This window comes from Spea bombifrons, chromosome 2 (genome assembly GCF_027358695.1).
Source record: "Spea bombifrons isolate aSpeBom1 chromosome 2, aSpeBom1.2.pri, whole genome shotgun sequence".
In the NCBI taxonomy this organism is placed as follows: domain Eukaryota; kingdom Metazoa; phylum Chordata; class Amphibia; order Anura; family Pelobatidae; genus Spea; species Spea bombifrons.
In genome coordinates this window covers 70,725,099-70,751,634 of record NC_071088.1, presented here as the reverse complement: position 1 = coordinate 70,751,634, position 26,536 = coordinate 70,725,099, and the positions used below count along the sequence as shown (strand labels likewise).

General features: G+C 38.7%; 1 protein-coding gene across 1 annotated transcript; it reads left to right on the top strand.

Moving 5' to 3' along the window:
• The first annotated feature begins 1,644 nt into the window (after positions 1–1,644).
• CLIC4 (chloride intracellular channel 4) lies at positions 1,645–26,536 on the top strand. The gene is made up of 6 exons (XM_053454707.1): positions 1,645–2,122; positions 17,210–17,319; positions 19,232–19,357; positions 21,826–21,932; positions 25,351–25,532; positions 26,073–26,536. The coding sequence occupies exons 1-6, from the start codon at positions 2,054–2,056 to the stop codon at positions 26,235–26,237; spliced, it is 759 nt and encodes a 252-aa protein (XP_053310682.1). The 5' UTR covers positions 1,645–2,053; the 3' UTR covers positions 26,238–26,536.

Sequence of the window (26,536 nt, the reverse complement as noted above, 5' to 3'; positions counted from 1 at the left end):
TAGCAGCACTTTGTGCACCTAATGTCTTTGGCCTAGAGGCTGGCGGCTTTCCACATGCATGTGTCTTCCAGAAGGCATGCGTGTGACTTAAAGGCACACCTCAGCAATACCATGTGACCTCCTATGAAATCAGCTCGTCCCTTCCTCTTTAACTTTAAACTGACTGTTCTCCTCAAAATCTGACCTAGCCTGTTTTACCATTAAGCTCAGCTTTTATATGCATAACTAGGAACATCCCAGGGTAAGCGACTTGGAGCTCTCGCTCTTCTGGGGCAGTGACTTCCTAATGAGTGGGGCTATCCACATGCAAGGGTTTATCTCTCCACCAGAGAGCCTGGAAAGTGGGCAGCGAAAAGGTGGAACGTGAGCGAGGAGTAGGCACGTAAAAAAAACTCTCCCCCGTCTGGGGAAAAAAAAAAATCTGATATCTTGGGAGGCAGTCATTCACCCTGGGACCCTGGGCCAGTCCCAATGATAATCTATAAAATTTCAAAATCACCTATTAAGTAATAATGACAATAAATAATGATCTGCCAACAAAATCCTCTCATCAAATGAGCTGGGATAGCTTGTGGAATTGAAAGGCAGCAGCTGCCACAAAAGCTCTTGTAGCCCTAAACATACCAGGGACATGTATAAAAGTGTCACAAGCGCATGACCAAACCAACTAAACCCAATCTCCTTCTGTAACACACATATACATACGCGCGTTATGGATGCAATACCCCTATTTCGAATGTGAGTTAATTTTGTTTGGTGATTTTTTGATGGCCTAAAATCCCCCCAAAAATATTGGATGCACAACTTTTTATGACATGGTTGTGCGCCTTTTCACCACAGATCTACTCTTGATGTGACTGTTTCATTAGTGAATAGTTGCATGAGTACATTCACAGTCTTGAGTGGTTTCCAGCATTTCTGCAACCCAAAATGTATATCTTAGGCCCGCTATTAGCATCTGAGGTCTAAACACATGTTAGCATTTGGATTGACAAATAGGATTACTTTATACCCCTTAAAACAATCACATTAAAAAAAATCTGCACCGTTGGATTACTCAATGACGTGCCTACAGTAAAGTAATTTTTTCTTTATACCATAAATATCCATATTATTGCATCATATTACAGTTTATCAGACAGCAATATAAACTCCTTAAAGCGACTACTTATGAAAAATGCATACTGCAGCATTACCAGGGAATAATACAACATTGCACAGTGCGCATTTTCACGTGTCCTCAAATAAAGAGGAAGTATGGTAATGTGAATTATTTATTGGGGTAGTTTCATGAAATTTCTTTTCGGTCTCAAATCAAAACAGACTTATTTTTGCAGCATCAACAACCTAGATTGTAAGCTCCATGGGGCAGGGACCTCCTTTCCTAATGTATTCATACATATTGCACCACAATCAAAAGGTCTGTAGACTATGTTACTTATTGTATCTCGCCTTTGCTATAACGTAAACTGTAAAGAGCTAAGTAAATCTATTAGCGCTCGATAAGGGAAAATATAAATATACATCAATATTGTGAGAAAGAAATGGTTAATTAGTCCATTTGCTCTTCTTGTAGCTGCCCCTCCCTCTTTCTCTCTCCCTCTCCACCTCCACCCTCTCCTCTCCTGAGCTCTGTGTAAAGTCCCGTTAGACAGTGTGCTGTACCACAAGCTTATTCATCAGAAGCACAGTGTGGGTGAAGGAGGGGTGCAAGAATTAGGGAGACTCAGCCTAGAAAGGAACAAAGAAGATACTAGATAGGGAGTGCAAGACAATAAGTGGCAAGTGAAAGGGGGAGAGCAAAGTGTAGAGGCTGGAGGGAGAGAGAGAGATAGACATATTTATAGAGGGAAGAGAGAGGGGGATAAGGGAGTGGGCATTACAAGAAAATACAACCAAACAAGGATAAGGAGTAAGAGGGAAAACAGGGGGAGGGAGTGAATAAGGAGCAGCCCAGTAGGAAAGAAGTTGGCTGTGTTACACTATAGCGCCGACGGTGACTGGGAGCAGCAGCATTGTGACTGGGAGCAGCAGCAGGGTTACTGGGAGCAGCATGTCTCTGTCCGTGCCACAGAATGGAATGCAAGAGGACAAAGACAACCTCATCGAGCTCTTTGTGAAGGTGAGTGGCAGTCGCTATTTCTGTGTCCTGCTCTCTATGGGTCCCTGGGACAGGGTTTGGTACAAACCCAGCGATCACATTTCAATTGGTAATGGGGCGGCATGTGGCCATCACCATCAGTAGCCTGCTGCAGGTCATCGTCTGATACATGATAGGGCTTACGGTGATCTATGATGTGTGCACGTGTGTGAAGTTCGCCTTATCCCTTGTAAGTTGTTATACTGAGTGGCATGGGGGGAGTCGCAGTGAATTCAGGCAGTCCATCTTCCCTAGCAGTGCTGCTGTATACTTTTCAGATGTTTTAGAGGGGACCGGTAAACGCTGCCTCCACCCATCACATTCACAGCAGGCTGGTGCAGACATGGCAGGATCTGCATGATGTCATCCTTATTACTCCCCAGAAAACGTGCTTACTTATAACCGATCACAGTGGACGTCTGATTGACCCAATCCCTTCTATTCTTAGTCTATGTGTGACGTCATGCAGAATTACTGAAGATGTCTTGTGTAACAAGGGTTTTCAAGTCAGACTGTCACTGCCTTGTCCTATTTTCTATTATTTTATAAGCTGGAGGTAATGGATGCTTTCAGATGACCTGATATCACTGCTTCTTTTGTCCTTATGTTATTTATTCAGACCACACACTGGGAGTTTGCTCTGGGGGGATCCTGTGTCCTATTTTTCTCTTTCATCCTCTCTAATAATAAAATAAAATGTCATATGTCTCATTTAACTATCTAAGAGCCAGCTGTTGTTTCCCATTGGAACAAATCTAAATTTTGCTAACAATACACCATCTGGTATAATTATTGTGAAGAATACCTTTTTAGCAACTTTAACATTGCACTTCTGTAAGTGTTTAAAATTTGGCAAAATATTCTGTCAGCGTCACAATCAGGAGTTTTCAAGCCTGTTGTACAGCGCTCCTGAATATGATGGTGTTAAATAAATGAAATAATTAGAGGGTAGGAAGATTGGCCTCTCCTCTGGTGCCGGTAAAGACGCCATGGGGCGTGTATACCACTGTTACTATGGCATGGCAATTCATCATAACACTGTGCTCTCCTCCGAAACCTAATTGGCTCCAAGCCTTTAGGGAATCTAATGTTCATGCAGGCACCTCGGGAACTAAAGGGACAGAGGGAATGTATCAGGATATTTTCCACTTGGCGGAAACAACCAAAGATATATTCTTTCACCACGTCCCTTATATTATTACCTTATATGCCCGTATTTTTTTACATATTTAAAAATGACGGTAGAAGAAATTCTCAACATATATATTTTTTTTCATTTTCTGCTTAAGCTAGTCTAGCGATGTGACTTTTATTCTTATTAGAATACCCGAAATACAAGCTCGATGCACATTTTTGGATTCAGTAGAACATATATTTTCTAGGTTATAAAGTTTTTATTTTGGTGGGTTCCAAAAACCTTGAGAGGACAAAAAAAAAACAACCTCTCACTCAACTCTCAGAACCAAAAGTAGATCTACTGAAACATATTTTTTTGTATTTGATGTTCCTATTCATTATGAAAGTAAAACTGTTTTTTTTCTCAATAGATAATAAGTCTTTGTCTGATTTTCCCTCTTCATGTCTATCTCTACTAGATGCCGGGAGCATACTTAATCATGTGTACCACAGCTATCTTATAAGTAGAGGGAGAAGAGCCAGTGTTCACCTATAATACGCTCAAATCGTTGCCTCTTCCCCCATTCATTTCATGCATACAGCGTATGTATAGGAAGCATACCAAAGTATGCTTCCTGCCTTCAGTAGGGACCGGCAGTGGGAGGCGGAATGTGAGCCAGGAGTCAAATTTGTCTTACTCTAGTAGCAAAATAACATATGTGCTTTTTTTGTAAGCAGTAAAAGGCATTGGGTCTGTGCAAAACGTACTTCAATATGAATTTAACATAAATAGGAGTGCAGCGTCCCTTTTAAGGGGTTTGGTGTTTCAGTACCAAAGTAGCATATTATTATTAATAATAATGTCAATTATATTTTATGTATATGGTGCAAATAACAGTGCTTCTTGCAATACATAAGGGTACGAAACAACTAAAATTGACAGACCAATACATTAGGTAAATAAGGCCCTGCTCGCAAGTTTGCACTCTATACGGTAGATATCTGGTGGTATATGGTTTTGGGAATATTCTAAAGAAAATAATAATCGCATAAACATTTAATACAGTTTCAGCTCTTAAAGTGTTTTTCTTTTAAAGTATTGATATTTTCAATCCTTGATTGGGGGGGGGGGATAATTAGATCTGGAAAGCAGTGTTAATCGTGTAGCAATGTAAATTCTGCCATAGTGGTGCCCATGAACATTACTGTTTGTAAATCCAATAAATAATCTTTCTGGAAAATAATCATGTTATTTTAAGGCTCAAGGGGTTGGTTGCCAGGAGCAGAGTACTCTTGGGATGTGCTATTAACCTCTGCCTTGCCAGAGTTCAGCAAATTTGATGTGTGCAAAGTGTTTAAGGTGGGTGCCACAGTCATGCCAAGCAAGACACATAGGACTTTAATAATGTGACTTGAACAGCTCTGTTTATGAAGTACGGGGTCTTCTGCTTTTAGAATAATTGCTTAGTTTCAAGAATGGCTGTTTGTTGCTGTCTTTGTTTTGGATTTCAAAGGGGATCTCCTATTGAACTGCATAGACAGAATGTACAGAAATATTGGAATTTAGCAAAGCCAGAGTAAACTTTTTTTTTTTTTTTATGATTCTTGTCGATATTGTTTTGAAGGGAACATGAGCAATTTTCTTGGCTGTATACTATTGGGAATCTCCTGGCTGTCATAGTAGTATGACATCATAGATTTTTGTTTGAATACAAATTGATTCGCCCCTTTTGGGGTCTAATAACTGATCTGTGGCATTCTTCCATATATACGCTCCATCCCCAAAGACAACTATTGCGGTTGTGTTTGTAGGGTCAGGGTTGCCATCTCATATGTTCTGGGGGGGGGGTTGTCCACGTGCTGGCTTGACCAGATTCAGTCTAGTTTATATATCCACAGGAAATTCTGAAAAATAAAAACTAAAGTAAAATAACATTTTCGACATCTTACATTTTATTTACAAGTAATCTATACCCTCCATACAGAAGATGCCCACTCTGGAGCTTAATTGTTTTGTTCACGTCTCTGCAAAACGCAGCCGTGCTTTGTAAGGGACAGTGACAGGCAACATTTGAAGAGATTAAGTAGGATACCCTGCTGCATGCTTCTTTTTCTTCTTCACCAGAACTGGTAGTTTAGTACATCCCTCCATAAATGACCTCTGCACATGCAGTTCCCTTCCCCCCACAATGTCCTTTTTATTCTCTCCCCCCATACCATATTCTGCCTCTCTCTTCCCCCTCCTCTCTCACGCTCTCTTGACTTCTGTTCTTGTTCCCTCTCTCCTTTCCCTCCTCTGCTGTGCTCCCACCCATAATCTCTTGTCTTCCTCTCCCATATACTGGAGTGTCTGGAAAACTTGGCCTATTAACACTATTCCTGCCAGGCCAGACATCACTGAAAATATAATCCGTGTCACTGGGGACATTCAACAACCTTTAAGTTCTAAACAAAATAGTGCCCCTGAACTACGTTGAATTATACTTAATGTTAGCAATGCTTATTAAAAATGCCAGCTCTGCCTACCACATTGCTGCTTTTTTAATATGTAAAAGTGTCATCGTGTCAGGCCCCGTAGGCCATACATGATATGTATTATTATATCTTCCCTAAAAATTTAAGAGTATATATATGGCTATATGGCCGGTGTCTATGACATGGCATTGCCCATTAAAGCAATGGCCTACCAGGGCCCCTAGACTACCAACAATTTTGTGTCTAATGAATAACCCCCTGTGAGACTGTGCTTTGAAAATGAGTCCTTTATTTTTCAGTAACACTGAGATGTCCAACGGCTCATGTAGCGCTGTCAAAGTATCTTTGGAGTTCATGCCAACTTTTTACAGAGATCATTATGTAATAAAGTTTAAACAGCTCATTCTCTGTCTGCCCTAAAGAAACTGTTTATTATTCATTCGAAAGTGAATATAAAGCAGCTCTCTGTAGGTGAATGTAATGCAACCTTTTAGAGGTGTTGTCAGCTAGCTACAGTCACATAGGATCATAACTATGAATTTATTTGCGGACTTGTGTTTCTGCTCATTCATTCACTATTTATTAATGCCAATGTGTTTAGATGCACCAAAGGTATGGCTGTCCCTATATAATCTATATCTAAATTAGCAATATTTCTTCAGTTTCCTCACATTGAATTATGCTTTATACAGGGCCAATTCAGCCCTTTATATTTAAGAAACTTTCCTGTGCCCTTCACAATGAATAGAGAAATTATTTTAAAAAGGAGTATAATTCAATTCTTCATTAATGCAAATCGGTGCCTATGTCTTCAGGGTGTACATCCAAAAGGACCCCGCTGTAAAAGCCAAAGATAGGCAAAGTGTGAAAGTCCTTAGAGCATCCATAAATTGTACACCAAAGACCCCAGTAAATGTCTGCCATGAGCAATGTTGGTGCTGACCTCTGGTAAAAGCTTGATATGCCGGTTACCCCTCTGAGCGTCCAGTAAGATTAGTAAAGTAAATAAATCTTAGTGGTACCGTTTTGGCTCGATTTATAGGCCGCATCCTTAAAGTTTGGTGCTATTTTAAAGATTTTATTTTTAAAGAAAAAATACACATTAGTGGAATGGTAAAACAGTATTTTACCTAATAAATTGGAATACATGTATTTTAACATTTTTGGTATCTATTATGCAGTTGGTCAGCATATGTTCTATACAAACAGAAATTTGGAAAACCAAAAGTCATTTTAAGGTCCCCCCTTAATTCATAATGCACCTTACTTATAGAAGTGCCACTCTGCCCCCCCCCCGATATGCCACTATGCCCCCCCCGACTTACCAATGCATCCCCAGACTCCCTGGTGACTAACGGGGGCAGCCGGTGGACATATGCGCGTAGACAACCTCTGCCGCTGCTCGCCACTTCCGCCAGTGCTTCTCCGTCAGCAGTGGAAGCTATCGGCACGCATCGCACAGACGTTCATCGGCTGCCAGAGAGGAGGATACAGGTCCCTTCAAGTGCTGCAGGGCTTCTATGATGGAGCACCGGAAGGTTATGCCACGCCGGTGCTCCGTTATAGAAGCCCCGGCGGAAGTGCCGACAGCGGAGGTTGTCTACGTGCCAGAGAGGAGGATCCTAACCCTGCTGCTTGCCTGTAGCTGGGCTAAATGAAAAGGAAAAAAACACCCGCCCGCACCCAGAACTGCATGTCCCGGGTGGCGGGCGATAGGAATTGCGCGTCCCTGGGCTAAACCCTGTTTATAGGCCGCACCCCCACTTTAAAGACGTAAAGTGGGGGGGAGTGCGGCCTATATTCGGGCCAATACGGTAGATATAAAGCAGTTATTATGAACCTCTAGCCACAGGGGTGTCCACTCCTTTCTTTACTGTGCCATCGTGTTCTAATAACCTCTTCCTGAAGGGTCTAATAATTATACCTATGTACATTTTAGTACATTGGCAAGTAATCAGATAGACTACCCCTGTAGTTTAACAGATTATGAATGATTTTACTGCAAAAGTACTTGGGGTAAAAGAGCTCATCAACATATTAGCTGGTTTCACAATATTACAAGCCTTGCAATGGCCTAAGGAGGACATTTTGTTGGTAGGAGAAGGTAGCCAGGATACGGTAGACTTGGGTTCCAAATGTGAATTAATTAAAAGATCCCTAATATTTTGTGGCCAGATTAATTGCATAACGGGAGGAAAAGTCCAGGGTTAAACCTATAATTAAAAGATCTTTCTTTCATCGATATTTTTCTCTTGGCCAGATTAATTGTATCCACATATATTATCCAAAATCCTTTTGTGGTCATTGCCGCAGGAAAAGTATTGACATTCTTCTGTATTTCGTGTTTTAAACAAATAAGAGATGTTCTAAATGTCATTATTTTTGTGAGTGAAAATTAAAACATGGCATATTCACCTAAGAAAAAAAGGGCCACATATATAGCTTACCGCAGGACTGCTCTTTAACCAAACGCAATCCCATCTGGTCGTCGCGGCTCATTATGAAACAATATTTTCTCGTAACTGTCATATTGTAATTGTTCTGCTGGGAACAGGTGTTATTTAAATTTCTGCCTCAGACAGAAAATCTTGCAGAGGGATTGCATCAGCCTTTTTTGGATTTTTGTGGTTAAAGCATTAGTGTGAGACCTGCTCAGTGGGGGCAGGAAGTCTATGAGAGTTTGGGTGGTCATGTGGTGTTCTATCTTCTGCGAAACTAAAACACATTGGTTTTTGAAGTATCTAATTTTATTTAGTTTCTGTGTTATTCTGATTTGTAGACCAAAGAAAATCTTGTCAAGATATGAGTGTGGTATATATTAAAAGGACACTCCAGAATTGTAATGCATATGTTAGCTGCGTGGTCCTTTTAAAAGTTTGTGCTGTCTCTTTTGCAAATGTATGGGGAGATCCTTGCAGTATGCCCCCCGTATAAAGATATCTAACTTGGCTACATGCATCCCGAGGCCTGACTCAGCAGCACCCTACCGCTTACTTCCACAGCCGCTGTTTACTGTGCTGTGTGCCGATATATATGATGTCATATCCTGGCGCACTGCATGTATGGTGTTTTGTTGCACCTTTTGTCATGGGTGCTTTAATAAAAAAATAAAAATAAATAAAAAACCCTAGCAAGAGATTCATTCAACTGAGTACAGCAAATATTGGAAGTTTGAAGTATTTGTCAGCTTATAGCAGGTGTTTCCTAACAGATGATATTACCTAAAACTAAGTTTTTGAAGAACCTGTCAGTAACAGAAATGTTGCTACACTGGGTGAAAACAGTGAGTAAAGTAATTTAAAGTAAGTTGTATAACATATGCAATAATGAAATCCGTGGTGGCGGTCTTACTTTCTATTTTAATTTGAATAAAGTAAACAGCCCAGCTTATTTTTAATAATAATGTGACAACAATGTGTAATCTTGAGTAATGCATTATACTGGATCCAACTATGTTATATATATGATCCCAGTGGATGGTGTTTAATGAAATGCCGCCTTCTCAGAATAGTATAAGACTGCGTCATCATTACGAAACCGTGTCTGATTATGGAAAAAATAAAAAAAAAAAGTATGTTATGTTTTAATGATCAATGTTTTTTTTTTATTATTATTATTAAATAAAATCGCACTTGGGTGTAATATGTCTGTGTGCAGAGGCAATGCGTTTGTGCATTTAGATCCTGTGCAAATCAGAACTTGCTCCGCAAGGGGCCAACTGGAGATATCCATGGTTGGCCTGAAGCTGCAGCTGCACGTGCCAGATGATGCAGAGTCACCCTTATTCTGTTTTTTACCATTAGTCTGTTTTGGTTGTTGGGTGGCCTGACCTATGAAGTGTGGTCTTTTCTGTTCTTATTGTTTCGTAAGGAAGTTTCCAGGGTGAACAAGATATCATCTACAGCGTATAACAATACTGTGGCTGTTTGCGGGAGACAGAAAGACACAACAAAAATGAATCGCTCTTTTGAGAGCTTTTTTGATGCTGTACACAAGCAGTATTTTTTTCTGCAGTCCTTTATTGCAGTACATTTAACCCCTTAAGGACAATAGGCGGTCCCTAAACCCATTGAAAACAATGCATTTTGAGCCCGTACATGTACAGGCTTTGTCATTAAGGGGTTAAAGGACATACCAAAGCATTTAGGGAAATACAGAATTTGGTGTTGCACATGTTTTTGTGGTTGAACTATGTATTGTCTGTTTAGCATTCTTTTGGTGCAGAGAAAACTTGCTGGTTAATTACTGTATCCATGTGATTGTGAAGGATAAAGCACATATCTTGGCAGTATTGGTAAAGGGAAAGTAACCAGATTTGCCATATCCAAATTCAGTGCTATGAACTGCTCCAATATACAATAATTACCATATGTTGGCTTGCTATTTGGTAAGCACAAGTTATATCTAATAATCCATGAGATACATACATGCACTAAACAAAAATAAGAGGAGTAATGTATTTTATCCCTCCATCACTGGTAATTTTTTTGTATGGTCCTTGATGTTGTAAACAGTCTAACTCTCAACATCTTTGATAATGATGAGATCTGGCTTTAAAGCAGAAAATACCATAGAGAAGTACATAGTAGAAAAGTTCTAAAAAAAAAAAAAAAGTACATATGTGGCAGATGATTTATTTATAGTAGTCTCAGTCTTGTTTTTTTTTTCCAATTAAATGTATGGACACTTCTTGAAAATGAAGTGGTAAATAATTTACTAAACCCTTGTAACTTTAATCCCAATGACATCTTTAACGTTCTGCAAAATTCATTTGTTAACAGATGTTCTAACAAAGAACCATTATTTGAGTTGATTGGTTTACAACGTGGGATTAATGGAAACTGGCTTCCTGCACATTATGTGTTACTAGACCCTATATAATCATTTGTTTTCCGTGTTTTATATAGCCATTTGTCTGGCCTTGTTTTTAATAACTTTGGTAAGTTGGTCTCGATACACCCTTTATCTATGAATGGAAAAGTTCTGCAGCCTGTCATTGTGTCATTTACTTCCCACTTTGTCTGTTAACATAAATAGGCAACCTATAGGTACTCCATAGCCCTTGAGTGCAACTCTCATTATGCTCTGGTGAATGACGTTGTTCAAGTGGACACACTGCCTAAATAAGAGTATTACCAAGGGCCAGCATTTTCTGAATTGGATGTCATTGGCGACATTTAAAATAAATATATATATATATATATATATATAAAAAATGGTCAGTCTGTTAGTGTTTGGTGTGTAACCATGTTTCAAGAGCCAAGAAATATGGGATCACAGCGTTCATTACATGGTTACAAATTCCCAAACAGTTAATCTTTACAGGTTTTCGAGTTGGGTGGAGGCTCCATCTTTAGGAGCTAACACACAGTATAGCAGAAAGGTGCCTTGCAACGTGTTCTTTTTTTGGTTACATGACCCTTAACCTTTTAAACAGCCACAATGCACTCAGTATGCCAACCAGGTTCCATCTCCCTTTTATGTATCCCTTTCTGTAGCTAGGGTAGCAGTTATCTTCCCCCCGTCTGCTGAAGTCTTACATGTTTAACCGTGTGCAAGAGACTTCTGTTGGAGGAGAAAGCCTTGTGTTTACAATTAAATGTGTAGGCTTCCTCTGTAGCAGTGCCGCCAACAAAATTATGAGGGGGAAAAAAGGAATCCTGGATAGCCTCAATGTACTCCAGCCCTTTGGCAAGAGTGCGGGTTGATGGGGTCTTGTCCAAACTGTTCAGTGTCGAACGATAAGAGGCAAGGATGTTCTCTGTCTCCATTATTGTTGATCCTGACGTTAGAGCCACTGGAACATACTATACTATGGCCCTAATATCCATTGGGTTACCATGTGGACAACCTCACAGAAACTTACACCTGATGGCTATATTCCTCCGCAGAATTGTGAAATAGTCCACAGTGAAAGGTGAGAAGGCCTGGATATTTTTCATAGACCTACCCCTTGACTCCACACCCTGGATTGCAAAACAACATAGACCATTGGTATGTGCAACATACACTATTAAACCCATTCTCGTACACTGGGACAGACTATCACAACCTTTTCAACTATCTAGAACATCCTCTCTGATGACACCACAGCATATTAGAAAGTCTACCAGATGACCTGACCCTATTCCTGCATCATGTTGTCAGAGACCACTTGAGATCCGATCTCCATAAGACCACCCTGACATAGTTCAGATAAAATACCCAAAAACCTAACAAAAAAGAACAGGTGACCATGGCAACCAGCCTATATACATCTTGCATTTACCAACTTTCTTCTGCCTTTATTTTGAACCTATGGTTGAACCTTCGCTTATTCCCAAGAGTGTATGGGGTCACCTGAGGTAGATGACAGATTTGTTGTATGCTTAATATTTAGATGTCTGATTAACATATGCTGTCCTTTGTTCATCCTTTTGCCTCCCTTATATTTCTCTTGTGAAAACAAAATTAATATTGAATCAAGAAAAAGGGAAAATCCAATTGTGGATGAGAGTGATAGGAATTGTAGCTCTCGGGCATGTGCACCAGGGGTGCCATAAGGTTTTCATTGGCATAATTAAGGAATTTAACCCCTTCTTATATGTGCCCACCCTTTAATGTGTACTGTCAACAATATGGGATACATGTGCAATCTACATGTATGTACCACTGATGCCATCTCTCAAAGGGTTAAGAGCAGCTGTATTATTATAAAACATTCTATAACCCTGTACCCATATGTCTTCTAATTAGATGTCAGATCTTTAGCCTTTCAATGCTTTAAGGATCTGTTACCTTTTATAATATTTTATTTTAATTTTTCAAGTGTAGTTTCCCTGAGCTAATCTCCTCCTGTATTCTATTTCTGGAAAATTCAGAACCTTTTTCTGTGAAATTGGATGGGTTAAGTTACAGAAATTGGGTTGATTACTGCACACATCTGGTCATGGTCGGATTTGGTTCAGGAAGGTTTTTTTTGTAGTTTGAGGATAATAAAACATAAAAGGGAATCACTTGAACGGTCATTTTGCAGGTGTAGTGAGGTGCTGTTTTCCAAAACACTTGAATTAAAACATGACATGATATCCTGCATTGCTGTATCTCCACCCGTGCTCTGTGCGGGAAACCTTAGCTTGATCTCTAAAACCCACGGTGGCCTGATGTATCTTCACAGAAGATAATCTCTTTAAGCAAGCTAAGCTAATTATAGTGTTATTCTTTTGTAAGCAGAAGCTAGCTTCAAGAAGAGCCTTCTTTAGATTTTTTTTTTTAGATTAATCGGATAAAAAAACAATATACAATTTCTTTTTTTTAATTTCAAATAATTTAATGAACAAACTAGGTGTTAAAAACAAACAGAATAAAAAAACTTAATATACATTAACGTGTCATTGACTCTGTGCACACTTTTATCTCTATCACAGCCTTATTTTACTGACATAATAAAAGCTATGTTTTAAAGAAGCAAGAATCTAAACAAAATATGGTTTTAATACCTAAAATGTTTTACTAGTAAATATTAATTCACATGTAAACTATTTTTTTCATATTTAATAAAAACTATGAGAAAAATGAATCTTATTTCCTTTTATTTGCCAACCTGCTCCCCAGTTATGCACATTTGCCCCAGATATGACACTCTTGCCCCCAAATATGGTTTATACCCTCTATATGCCACTCCACTCCCAGATATGCCACTCTGGCCCCGATATGCCTTATATCCCCCTATATGCTACGGTGCCCTCTGATATGCCTTATACCCCCTGATATGCCAGACCCCTTGGTGTCTAGTGGGGGCAGCCGGTGAACGTCTGCGCGATGCTCGTAGACAAACCTCTGCTGCTGCTGGCCGGTGCTCCATCATAAAAGCCCCAGCGAAAGTGGAGGGCAGTAGCGGAGGTTGTCTGCGCGCATCGCACAGACGTTAAACGGCTGCCAGAGGGGAGGATCCTGGCCTCCTGCAGCACTGCTTGGGATCCTCCTCTCTAACAGACAGTGAACCTCAGCACCATGCGCGCAGACAACCTCCGCTGCTGCTTCACGGCACTTCCCCTGGGGCCTCTATGGTGGAGCACCAGAAGGTCATGTCACACCGGTGCTCAGTTATAGAAGCCCCAGCGGAAGTGCCGGCAGCAGCAGAGGTTGTCTCCACGCGTCGCACAGACGTCCGCCGGCTGCCAGAGAGGAGGATCCCGGTCCTCTGCAGCGCTGCAGATAGTTCGACCTCTATTTGAGGTCGGTGTATAAAACGAGGGGTCTTTTTCAGAGAATTTGCTCTGAAAAAAACCCTTATCTTATTTGACATGACAACAATTTTCATTATCGATTTTATCGATTAGTTGTTGCAGCCCTACTTATAAGTAAACAAATTGGACCCATAGAATTTGAATCAGTGGCTACTTAAATATTCTAAATTAACAGTGAATTTCCAAATTATCCCAGTGCTTCAGTGCTATTTAACGTCTTACTTGGGCTACATCGAATAACCTCTCAAAGGTGATCTGTGCCATTCAAGACCCAACTTGAGTCTTCATTCTCTCTCTTCCTACCCCTGACAAAAATTTCATAATTAGCTCCATGCACCGGGCTCAGTAATGATTAACGCGGACATGTAACTTTTTTCATCTTGTAACAGGCGTTTAAATTGGATTTAGAGGGAAAATTAATTTGTCTATTTTATTCTTTTTGCTTTTGGGAAACTTTAGCAAGATAAATAGTTTTTCCTTCTATTCAAAGCCACAATGTTAACAAGTTTTTGAAGAGCTTCACTAATTATAACATATATATATATATATATATATATATATATATATATATATATATATATATATATATATATATATATATATATATATATATATACATATATATATATATACATATAAGTGATTTGCGGAAGGTAAGCCAAAAAGTATCAGTGGAAAGAAGGAAATCATATCGCCTGGTCAATCACCCTGGGCCTGGACAGGTGGTTTATCTCATGGAAGCAATAAAAAAAAAAAATGGGTGTTTTTTTTTTTTTTTTTTTATGTAGTTCTGCATATGTAACAATTCGCTAAATTAAAATTACAACTGAATTACACTTTCTTTGTTAGTGATTGTGGTAGTCTAGTGTCAAGTATTAAAGATGGCTGCTTTCACTGACTTAAGTTTTATAAATTTCTAAATAATTTAATTGTTAGAATAATCTGTAAAGACCATTACTTTTAATCTAGATATGCAGACCTGCCCACCCGCTTCAAATTTTATGAAATAAACCTTAGAAATCCCAGGATCCTTGACCTCTGCCCTCACTTGAACATACATCTATTTATTTTCTGCGCCCCTGACGCTCGTCATTCATTTACATTCAGTCTTGGTGTATTACTCACTGACTTGGGGTGCACACAATACAGGCACAGTTCTCTAGCTTGGAATCTGGCAACATCTGGAAGCCTCACAAACAGAACTACTGTGAACAGCCTTTTTATGCACATCAGGTTTCTGTTTAGTTTTGGCACTTTAGAAAAACAGTGCTCCTAGTAACAAAACTGGCTACACATTACACATCCACGTGTACATCAAGGAGGGACGTTAATTAAAATGCTTTTTAACACCCTCCACACCCTACTTTTTGTAATCTAGTTTCCTAACAGCGAACAACTTGTCGGCTAGTTATTTCGGCCCAGCCGACCTGATTAAAGCCATGTTTGTCTCATGGCTACAGATAACAAGAACCAGTATTTACATGAACTAATAATAGGGCATTGTGTTATGCGAGTAGAATGTGAAGGGGCTCATACACAATCCTTTTATAGATGGAAGAGTGTTTGGATAATTATATGGCCATTTGCATTTCTGGTAGTGTTGTTCTACCATAAGAGATAGAACTGTGAAATTTTACCTGATATGCTAGCATTTTTACAAACATTATTTGATGTTTTCAACAAACCATACTTGCCACCTCCCATGGTAAGGTACATAGATACCGCGTACCGGCTGGACTAAGTTGGATCCCAGATATGAGAAAGGATGCATCTGTTCATCCACCTACAATTACTGCAGTTTTCTCAGTGCTTTCTGGGAGTAGGTTCGCTTCTTGGGAGACGTTGTGCCATCTAGTTTGTGAACTTTTGAAGAGGTTATGTAGTTGATTCCCCCTTTTCAGCTATAACCGTTCACACTCTGAAAGGTTCCACAAGAGTTTGTGTTTCTGTGGGAATTTTTGCCCGTTCATCCAGTAGAACATTTGTGAGGTTAGGCACTGATGTTGGATTAGAAGGCCTGGCTCTCAATCTACATTCCAGTTCATCCCAAAGGCGTTCAACGGCGTTGAGGTCAGGGCTCTGTGTGGGCCAGTCAAGTTATTTTACACCAAACTCATCCAACACTGTTTTTAGGGACCTTGGAATGCCAACCCAGAAGAGTAGAAGTGGTTATAGCTGCAAAGAGGGGACCAACTACATATTATGCACAGTATTTAGAATGCAATGTACAATGCTACGGAATTTTATGGCGCTATATAAAACAAATATTAATAATGATAATAATGTCCCTATTGGTGTCCCAATACTTTTGTCCATATGGTGTATTTTGTTTTGAAGTAATAGAAAACGGAGATATCAGTGCTCTATTAAAATGTATATTTAATGGCAGATAAGAACCATCTTGTCTGCCCTTTGAGCAGAAGTTACAGTTCCACAAGGCTTTTGTAAACTGCCTTTTATCCAGAGTCGCAGGGCTTTATATCCTAAAGGGAGAGTTGACGTAGTTTGCAGGAGAGTTGTGGTTTCGGCTTCCTCACTTCATTATTCATTATGAAGAGACAACACAGGTACGTTTCTCCAACTAGGACAGAGCTAGCCCTGCAGGATGTAAAATGCTAGAGAAGAATTCTGTCTGATTTAAATATACATGATACAGGGCCAACCAAGCTATTCCTGAAGCATAAGCATGCTGATGTTGGCACTTTATAATGTATAGTGAAATAGTTGAAACCACAACTCTCTCTTAAATTCTCCTGTCAATTTTCTCTTTAGTAAAAATATCACAGGCTTGAAAGTACCTCACTGGTTATATAATATTATATAAGAGCGCTCTTGAGTTTACGTTTGAGAGATATACGTAAGTTAAGACAAACAGTAGTGGTGAAAATTACAGTCCTATATTGCAATGTATGTTTTGATGTTCCAACAACCCAACAGCCAGTATCAACAAACCTTTTAATGTGTATTTTTGGTTTGAACCAAAAGGTGCTGGGTTTTTCTATTACTTTGATAGGTCTATAAATATCTGATCTATAGACCTATTTGAGAATAGCTCACTAAAGAAATTCAGATAATTAAAAAAAAAAATGTCATCGTTATGCTATTTCTCAATTGAGCTTCTGTTCTTTGCACGATATTACTTAAGGATTTGCTTTAAGGTAGCAGGGCATGTAAACTAACCGGTTCCCTGATGTGGATAGCTTTGTTGAATATTACATAAATATCACTTGCTGTATGTTTTCCTTTTTAGGCCGGAAGTGATGGCGAGAGCATTGGAAACTGTCCATTCTCGCAAAGACTCTTCATGATCTTGTGGCTAAAGGGTGTAGTGTTTAACGTGACAACAGTTGACTTAAAGAGGTAAGAGTTTGAACTTTATTTTCATGTATATTGGTTTTTTTCTTTCTTTCCTTATCTTGAATTCTTCTGTAACATTACAAAAGGTCCATTCCAGCTCTATTTCAGATTTAAATATGGACTTTACTGCATTTTACTGAATGTGGTAAAATTAAATTAACGTTGACAGCCACTGTGAATTAAATTATATGTATTACCTTTTTAAATGGTTAAGTAACTTGCCAGAACAAATCAGGCGACATAGTATATGTTGATCATAACTTTATTTAATCGCTTATGTAATAAAGGAACCAATATGAAGGATTATCCTTTGGTGAAAGCTTAACTTTTTAAATTTTGAAATCAAATTATTCATTCTATAACTGTTTTCCTTAAAGGGACACAACAGTTAACCGTTTAAAGAAAGAATGCATATTAAAGAACTTTGTATGTACTAAGTACCAGGTCTAAATGCGTTTCACAAGTGCCTCGCTTGTTAAAACATAGAGGGGCTAAAAATAACCACGTACAAACAGGAAAGCTTGTTTAATGGTGTAATGTAATGAGCTGCAACACTGAGTGAATGAATTCAATTCACAACACGCATCTGTAGGCCTGTTCATGTCGCACACAGCCTTGTGTTCTCTAGTGTCTGCCCTGCAAGGGATTCTGGGAGATTCTTTACAGCGCTTAATTTAAAGACAATCTTATGTACTTTTAGGGCTTCTTAAGTAATCATTTTTTGACAAGTTTGTGTAGATCTCTGACCGTTTATGTAATATGTTCCTCAAGTAGAGCTGGACAGCATAGGTTGTCTATTTTCTGTGTATTCTTTTTCTTTACCCCCTTAGTCATATAGTTACACAGTTACATAGTACATAAGGTTGACAAGAGACCTAAGTCCTTCAAGTTCAACCCTTCTGCCTAACCTTCTTACTCTTGATCCAACAGAAGGCAAAAAAACCCTAATTAAGCTACTTCGAATTCTGCCATCAGGGGGAAAATTCCTTCTTGACTCCAAAAGGCAATCGGATTTCTCCTTGGATCAAGAGGCTCTAAAATGTTCTATTTATAGCCCTGTATGTCATGCCTTTCTAAAAAAAAAAAAAAAAAAAATATCCAGGCCCCTTTTGAAGGCATCTAATGTATTTGATAACACCACCTCCCTTGGCAGTGAATTCCATACCTATTATTGTCCTCACTGTAAAGGATCCCTTCCTTTGTCTATGAAATCTAATCAGAAGAAATACTTTTTTTCGAGAGCGTTCTTCTAACTAATTTATAGAAACTTTTTGCACGTTGTGTGTGTTGGGAGGATCTATTATTATTTTCTTTTGCTAACAGAAAACCTATTGTAAGTCCTAGTGCTAACGATCTGTTATGTGAAGGAGGTGAAACCACTTTAACTCAATGCGTAAAATGAATTCTATGCATTGCATTACATGTAAAGCGCAGACAGAATTTTTTAAACCCAGCTATTTTATAGACGCAAGTTACAGAATAAAAATGAAGTTGATTCTATACGCAGAATAATCAGCTGTGCCCTAAATAATTTCTAAATTGAAGCTGCAGCCTGCCATTCTGTGACTGCATGTTTTAAGAGGAAAGGAATTTGGGTTAGGAGTGATTCAACTGCTGGGACAAACAGGCTTTTGGCATCTAAGCGATTTCCTGCAGTTGTTCTAAGTGAATTTTAATTGCGTAAAATCCCTCTAATACTACTTCTGGGATTAGCTTGTTGAATTGTACTTGTTTGGGCATCTCTAAATGACTCCAAACATTTTGCTCCATTGATTGCCACCGTTGATATCTTTTCTCTACGTGGCCTTATAAGGTTTCCATACAGTTAACTGTGATTTTGTAAATAAATGAAACATGTTAGTTTTTACGTTGTAAATAAATGAAATGCTTAGTAATCGTACTTGTTTTCTTGCAGAAAACCAGCAGATTTGCAAAATCTTGCTCCGGGGACACATCCGCCTTTCATAACTTACAACCATGAAGTGAAGACAGATGTGAATAAGATAGAAGAGTTTCTTGAGGAAGTATTATGTCCTCCAAAGTAAGCACAATTACTACACCTGTCCTACCTGAAAGTCCACATCTCTTTTCTAAGGCACTCACAAGCACTTTTGATACTGTAGGTTGAGCAATATTACACTTTAATAGAACAGGATTGTAAATACAACATTAAGTTAAGAATTGGTTGAAAAAAAAAACTTTAAAACTATTTAGCTGGTAAATCATTATTGTTCATGGCTGCCAAGGAGATGATCCTGGTTTATTATTTAACTTGAATTTCAGTTGAAGTATGCAACTTTAAGCCAATGTTTTCCAATAGATGGTATTTATTATTAAGAAACATACTTAGATACATCTGAATTTATTGGCCCATCTACTCTGGCGATTTTTGTCCTACTTGTAAAAATCCTAAACCTGTATTATGTCCTTTTTGTCCTATTTCAAATCACCTCTCTATTAACATCTAGCCTTTCTGCTTATCGATCAAGCTTTCATTGAAGTAAAACTTTCTTACATTACATCCACGACCCTGTAGTTTTAGACTTTGACCTCTTGCCCTATATTTTCCTCTTGTAATTTGTTAAATTCCTTTACTTATTTAAATATGTATAACCTTTCCTCTTACTCTCGCTCCACTCTTAGCTAACTCTGAAAACTATTCTCTTTAGTAGAGGATGTGGTCTCCAGTACCGTACAACAAACTCTGGTCTTAAATTCCCAAGTGCCGAATTTTACATGTATCAACATTGATCGACAATTTACTTAAATAATTCTTTATTTGGCTTATTCCACTAGGATTGTTGCAGACTTTTTTTATTGATTTTAAAAAGACTAATGTATAATGAGCTTTGAAAAAAAGATTTCGCTTTTTTTGTACCTTCTTTAAAAGCATAGAATACTTACATATATAGTTTAAACTTGCAGGGGTAAAAATTGATCATGCAATGCATAACTAGCACCATTATTTGCACCTGAACTTCGCAAGTGTTTAATAGCGTTAAATGCACTAGTGTGGGTCAATTCTACAACTAAGTATTTAAAATCCTACATACAATGTAATTAACTGAAATACAAATTAATGCTGCCCTGTAGCATCATTTACTGTCCGTAAGGTGCCATCTAGTCAGTCTATTATATATCCCACTGTTACATAGTATGCTTCTTTTGATTTTGGTTTTATGGAAGTAAAATTTTGTGAAGAACCTAAAGTTTGTCATTAACATACAGGTGCCCACATAAAAATACATACTCCTCCAGCCAGAACTATGAGTTAGTATTGTTAACAATCTATGTCGGTTTTCTTCCTTGGAACCAAAACCTTCCTAGGAACTCAAACCTGTTTCAGGCTTTCTAAATAACAATCATACTTGACAAAACAAACTATGTATAGTCATTAAATTATATTTGATTTACCGTATTTGCTCGATTATAAGATGACCCCCCAAATCTGAATATTAATTTAGGAAAAAAGAAAAAGCCTGAATATAAGACGACCTTATAGGAAAAAGGTTTTACCAGTAAATGTTAATTCATGTAATCTATTTTTTTTAATAAAAGCTATGATTGAGAAAAATATTTTGGTTTTATTTCCTTCTATTTTCCAACCTGCCCCCCAGTTATCCACATCTGCCCCAGAAATGCCTTATACCCCCTATATGCCACTGTGCCCCATGATATGCCTTTTAACCCTCTAAATGCCACTGTGCCCCATGATATGCCTTTTAACCCTATATGCCACTCTGGCCGCACCGGTGTGGGGAACTCTGATCTCTGACAGCCTTGGAAGGTGTGCGCGATGGACGCAGACAACCCCCGCTGCTAGCCACGCCTCCTTCCTGCTGCAGCGGGAGTTGTCTACGCGAATCGCGTAGACATCTGCACGCTGCCCCAGCTACACACTGGGGACTCAGAAGTACCGGTAAGTGGGGCGGGGGGGGGCAGGAGGATCCAGGTCCCCTGCAGCTGCGGGGGATCTGGATCTTAGTCGTCTCATAGTCAGACCTATTTGAAGTCTGATTATTAGACGACCCCGATTATAAGACGAGGGGTATTTTTCAGAGCATTTGCTCTGAAAAAAACCTCGTCTTATAATCGAGCAAATGCTGTATATAATGCTAGTAGATTATGTGGCGCCATTACAATACGGGAAGGTGGATATTAACAATAATAACATTAACTTTGGACGTAATGGTGGTGAAGAAGGCTCCTGTTCTTGCAAGTTTAGAATATTATTAGTTATACAGTACACTAATAGTCATTTTTTTTTCAACATTATTTCATTAGAACGATGATACCCACTCTCTGTCAGATTTGCCATACCTTCTATACTTCCGTGTCCCTTTCTCTTTTACTGCATACGTTTTCTCCCCTTACTTGCTGGTTCCAAGAACCTATCAGCGACGTTAAGGACTGTCTGTGGTTCATTATCATTATAGAATTACCGGTGTTTATACTTTTGAAAGAAGAAACAGAATGTTCATCTAAATGTTCTCTTAATATTTAAATCAGGTACCGTAAGCTATCAGCCAAGCACCCAGAATCTAACACAGCCGGTATGGACATATTTGCCAAATTTTCAGCTTACATAAAGAATTCTCGACCGGACGCCAATGAAGGTATGTTTCTAGATTAGCATAGACAGTGGATGGCAGCCATGAGTCACTTGTTCCTTATAGTCTGCTTTTTTTTAGCTGCTCTGTAAACGTTTACATGACAGTAAATTCTTGACCTACTGGTATGTTTTAACCCCTTAAGGACCGGGCTCATTTTTCGTTTTGTACCCTGTGGGACCGAGGCTGTTTTGACACTTTTGTGGTGCTTGTGTTCAGCTGTAATTTTCTCCTCACCCATTTAGTGTACCCACAAAAGTTATATATTGTTTTTTTCAGGACAAGATGGGCTTTCTTCAGATACCATTATTTTGATCGTATCATCTTATTTACTATAAAAAAAATAAAAAAAACATGGTGAAAAATTGAAAAAAAACACATTTTATGACTTTTATTTGAAAAATCTTTTACTCACCTAAAAAAGCAAGTAAAAAAACTAGCTAAATAGATTCTACTACTTGTCCTGAGTTTAGAAATACCCAATGTTTTTATGTTTTTTTGCTGTTTTTTGTAAGTTATAGGGCAATAAGTACAAGCAGCGTTTTATGATTTCCAAATCTTTTTTAACAAATCTGGTCAGTCTGCCTCCATCTCCTCTTTGGAACATCTTTGAAGCTGGTTAACTCAATTTAACCCATTCAAACCATATATTTTTGAAAACTAGACACCCCAGGGTATTCCAAATGCTGTTATTTTAACCCTTTCCATGCACCAATTATACAACTACACTTTGTCAAACTTTGTAATAGTAATTTTTTTTATTTTTTTTTCCACACAAATTGTAATTTAGTTATAAATATACAGGTCCTGGTATATGTCACTGTCAAACAACACCCCAATATGTGTTCAGCAACATCTCCTGAGTACAGCGATACCCCACATGCATGGGTTTGTCAGATTGTTTGGCTGGTAAAAGGCTACTTTTGGGGCATGCGTAATTCAGGTGGTCATTTGGTCATTCTGCCTCCATCTCCTCTTTGGAATATCTTTGAAGCCGGTTAACTCAATTTAACCCATTCAAACCATATATTTTTGAAAACTAGACACCCCAGGGTATTCCAAATGCTGTTATTTTAACCCTTTCCATGCACCAATTATGGAACTACACTTTGTCAAACTTTGTAATAGTAATTTTTTCACACAAATTGTATTTTAGTTATAGATATACAGGTCCTGGTATATGCCACTGTCAAACAACACCCCAATGTGTGTTCAGGAACATCTCCTGAGTGCAGTGATACCCGACATGCATGGGTTTGTCGGGTTGTTTCAGATTTAAAATGCCACATTTGGGAAGTGCGCTTTTTTTCTCCATTTTGGTCAGTCTGTACCTATGCCCTATCTTTGAGCCAGGCCACTCCATTTTACCCCATCAGCCATTTTTTTTATATATTAGACACCCCTTGGGTATTTGAAGTGCTTTTATTTTAACTCTTTGTTGAGATTTTTGAGAAATTTTAGCACTTGCTCAAAATAATAAACTTTATTTTTTAATTTTATTTTATTTTTTTAATACTTTTTTTATATTTTTTTTTTACACATTTTGCTGGTACTGGATGGTTCATCTAGTGACATCACTGCATAATTATTTTTAAATGTTAGCACAATTTTTTTTTATTTTTTTTTTCCATTTTTTATTTTTTTTTTAATATTTTACTAATCACATAGTGATTAGAAAGCTGGGCTCCATTGACTTGCATGGTTGAATGCAGTACCTGTATTCAACCAGCAAGTGGAGCCAGTTCTCTAGAGGGTCTGGAGACCATCTAGCCAACTTTTTCACCTTTATTGTTTTTTTTCCCGGGCCGCCGCCATCTTGCGGATGGCGAAGATCACCGGCAGCTGCGGCTGTGACCGCTCTCCGGAGCGGTCTCAGCCCACCCAGAGGTAAGTGTTTGGTGTCGCTGGATGCCTCCTGATCGAGGCATTCCAGCGACACCATTTAAGTTTAGGAGGCGATCGTTGATCGCCTCCTAAACGCTTTTAAAACGGGCGTCCGCCGCCATACAATGTATGGCGGCTGTTGACGCCCCGGGGAGGGGCCAGACATGGCCCCCGATGCCGATCTCGGCCTTGCTGAATGCCTCGACATCGAGGCATTGCAGCAAGGCCGTTTAAGCGAAGAAAGTGATCCTTGATCACTTTCTAAGCTTATTTAATTTTTTGACGGTTCAGGACCGTCAAAGGTCATTTAGTGACCTTCTTGTTATGACGGTCCTGAACCGGCAAAGGTCGCGAAGGGGTTAAGATAGACTTGCCTGAATTAGCCTGACAAATTCCATTGAAAGATACCGAGTGCATGTGATGGTATTAAGGACTCTAGAGGAAATTAAAATGTTTTGATGCTTCAAGCCACCTGTTTTCATGTTGTGTGTGTGTGTGTGTGTACGCGCGCAATAGATCAGATAAAACTAGCAAATGCAAAAGAACGGTAAGGGATGCTAATATTTTTTTTCAAATAACAGTGACTGTGTTCACATTTTGTTTAATATAGGGAGTTTGTATAGTAATTACCATGGTAACAAATTATTACCATTATTATTATTAAATATGGTAATTAATAGGAAAGCCTTGGCCTCCCTTTATAATTGTATATACCGTTAATATGGCTAAATAAAGTGTAACATGCTGTCATTTTATACAGCCCATACAACACACGCTAGGATTCGTGTCTATTGAAGCAGTGGCCGTTTATCTCATGGTTACAAATGTGTAATAGCGGTGCACAAGGTACACAATGCTGCCCTCTACTGTTCTGGAAAGATATAACTCATTCTGTAACCAAAGTCTTGAAGTGAAAGAGATATTTAGGAGATTTGGGGGAAACGTTAGCAGAATGTTTGAGTTTACCCTAGTAGTTTATAATATGTATCATCAATATAACTCACATTTTATTGAGCGTTATAATCAACTTCTAACTACTGAAGTTTGTTATTCTTAACTGACTGATTATGATAGGGCTTACACTCCACTGCAGGCTGTGTGCCAGAGATACTATTAGCTCTGCCTAACGCCTGGCTGAACCCAACTACCATGATGCTGAGCAAGTCTGGATTAGTACGATGGGAGTTGGCATTAAATACAACCCATTTGATTCTCATTTTTTTTTCCAGTGGTGACCCCCGCATGTGGAATAAAAAAATTTTTGTTCTACTGTTTATAATTTTAAATGAAGAAGTTCCAGTATTTTAGGTTATTTCCTTTTTCAGTGAAATAGCCTTCCCTTCCCTTTTATACAACATGTATTTAATATATTTATTTATTTATTGCATTAAATGCATTATGGTTAAACTGCTTCTGTTTGCTGATGCTGGTTGTTTTGTCAAATGGGTGCCCAAGCCAGCGAGAGCTCTAGTTTTAATTCTCTGTAATTCGTCTGTATCACACCGAGATCTGTTAACAAAGTGTCTGTTCTATCCTGCAGCTTTAGAGAGAGGCCTGCTGAAAACCTTGCAGAAGCTGGATGAATATCTTAACTCTCCTCTACCGGACGAGATTGATGAGAACAGCATGGATGACATCACAATTTCCAACCGCAAATTCCTAGATGGAGATGATATGACTTTAGCAGACTGCAACTTGCTCCCCAAACTTCACATTGTCAAGGTACATTCGTCAAAAGTGTTGGACACAAAGTGGCTGCAGCCATATCCTACTGTTCTATCATCTTTAGAATAAGTGTAGTAAATAAGGGTTGGTTTAATGTCCTTGATATAGAAAAAAATCATATTAAACTATTCTGTGAGTACTGGTTTTAACAACCAGTTAATGGGACTTGGATCAGTGCCCAACCAGGATAGATAGAGATTAGTGAACACTTGCCTGAAAGTGCAGCTGTGCTTCAGCAGATGTCGTCGTCCTCCATAGTCCGAAGCTGCCAATAAATTGGAGGAAAGTTCTGGCACTGAAATCAGTGGGAGCGCTTTCCCCACATCTACACAGCGTCTGAACAGAGCCCCCTCCTGCAGCACAATATGCTTGCTCGCTTCCATGTTTGGTCTTCATGCATGACCGCAAGAATGCAGGTAGTGATGAGGCCTTGGGACTGGATCAGCCCCAGCATACATAATTTGACATTAATTGTTATGGCGATTTTTTATTATTATTTTTATTTTATTTTTTTTAACTGTGTTTTTCGCTTGGCAGGTGGTGACCAAAAAATACCGAAACTTCGATATACCAAAATCCATGACTGGTATTTGGAGATATCTGACCAATGCCTACAGCAGGGAAGAATTTATCAACACTTGCCCAGGAGATCGTGAGATCGAAATTGCCTATGCAGATGTAGCCAAGAGACTTACCAAGTGAACTGTGGACCACAAACAAAACAAGGCCTTAATTTCCACCTGAAATTTATATATGTATAGGGGAGGGGTCACTAATTCTTACATTTTGTTTTCTCTATAATTCCGTTATTTGTGAATATTCAATCCAGAGCAAGTATTTTTTTTTTCTTTTTAAGTCCCACATAGGTAAACTTGCCAATGTATGGCATATTTATTGGTTAAAGAAAGATGTTGATATTAATGCTAAAGTTACAGTTGTTCAAAGTCTACAACCTTTCCAGAAACATGTACTTTTAGTTTTAGTAAACGCTTTCTGTGAAA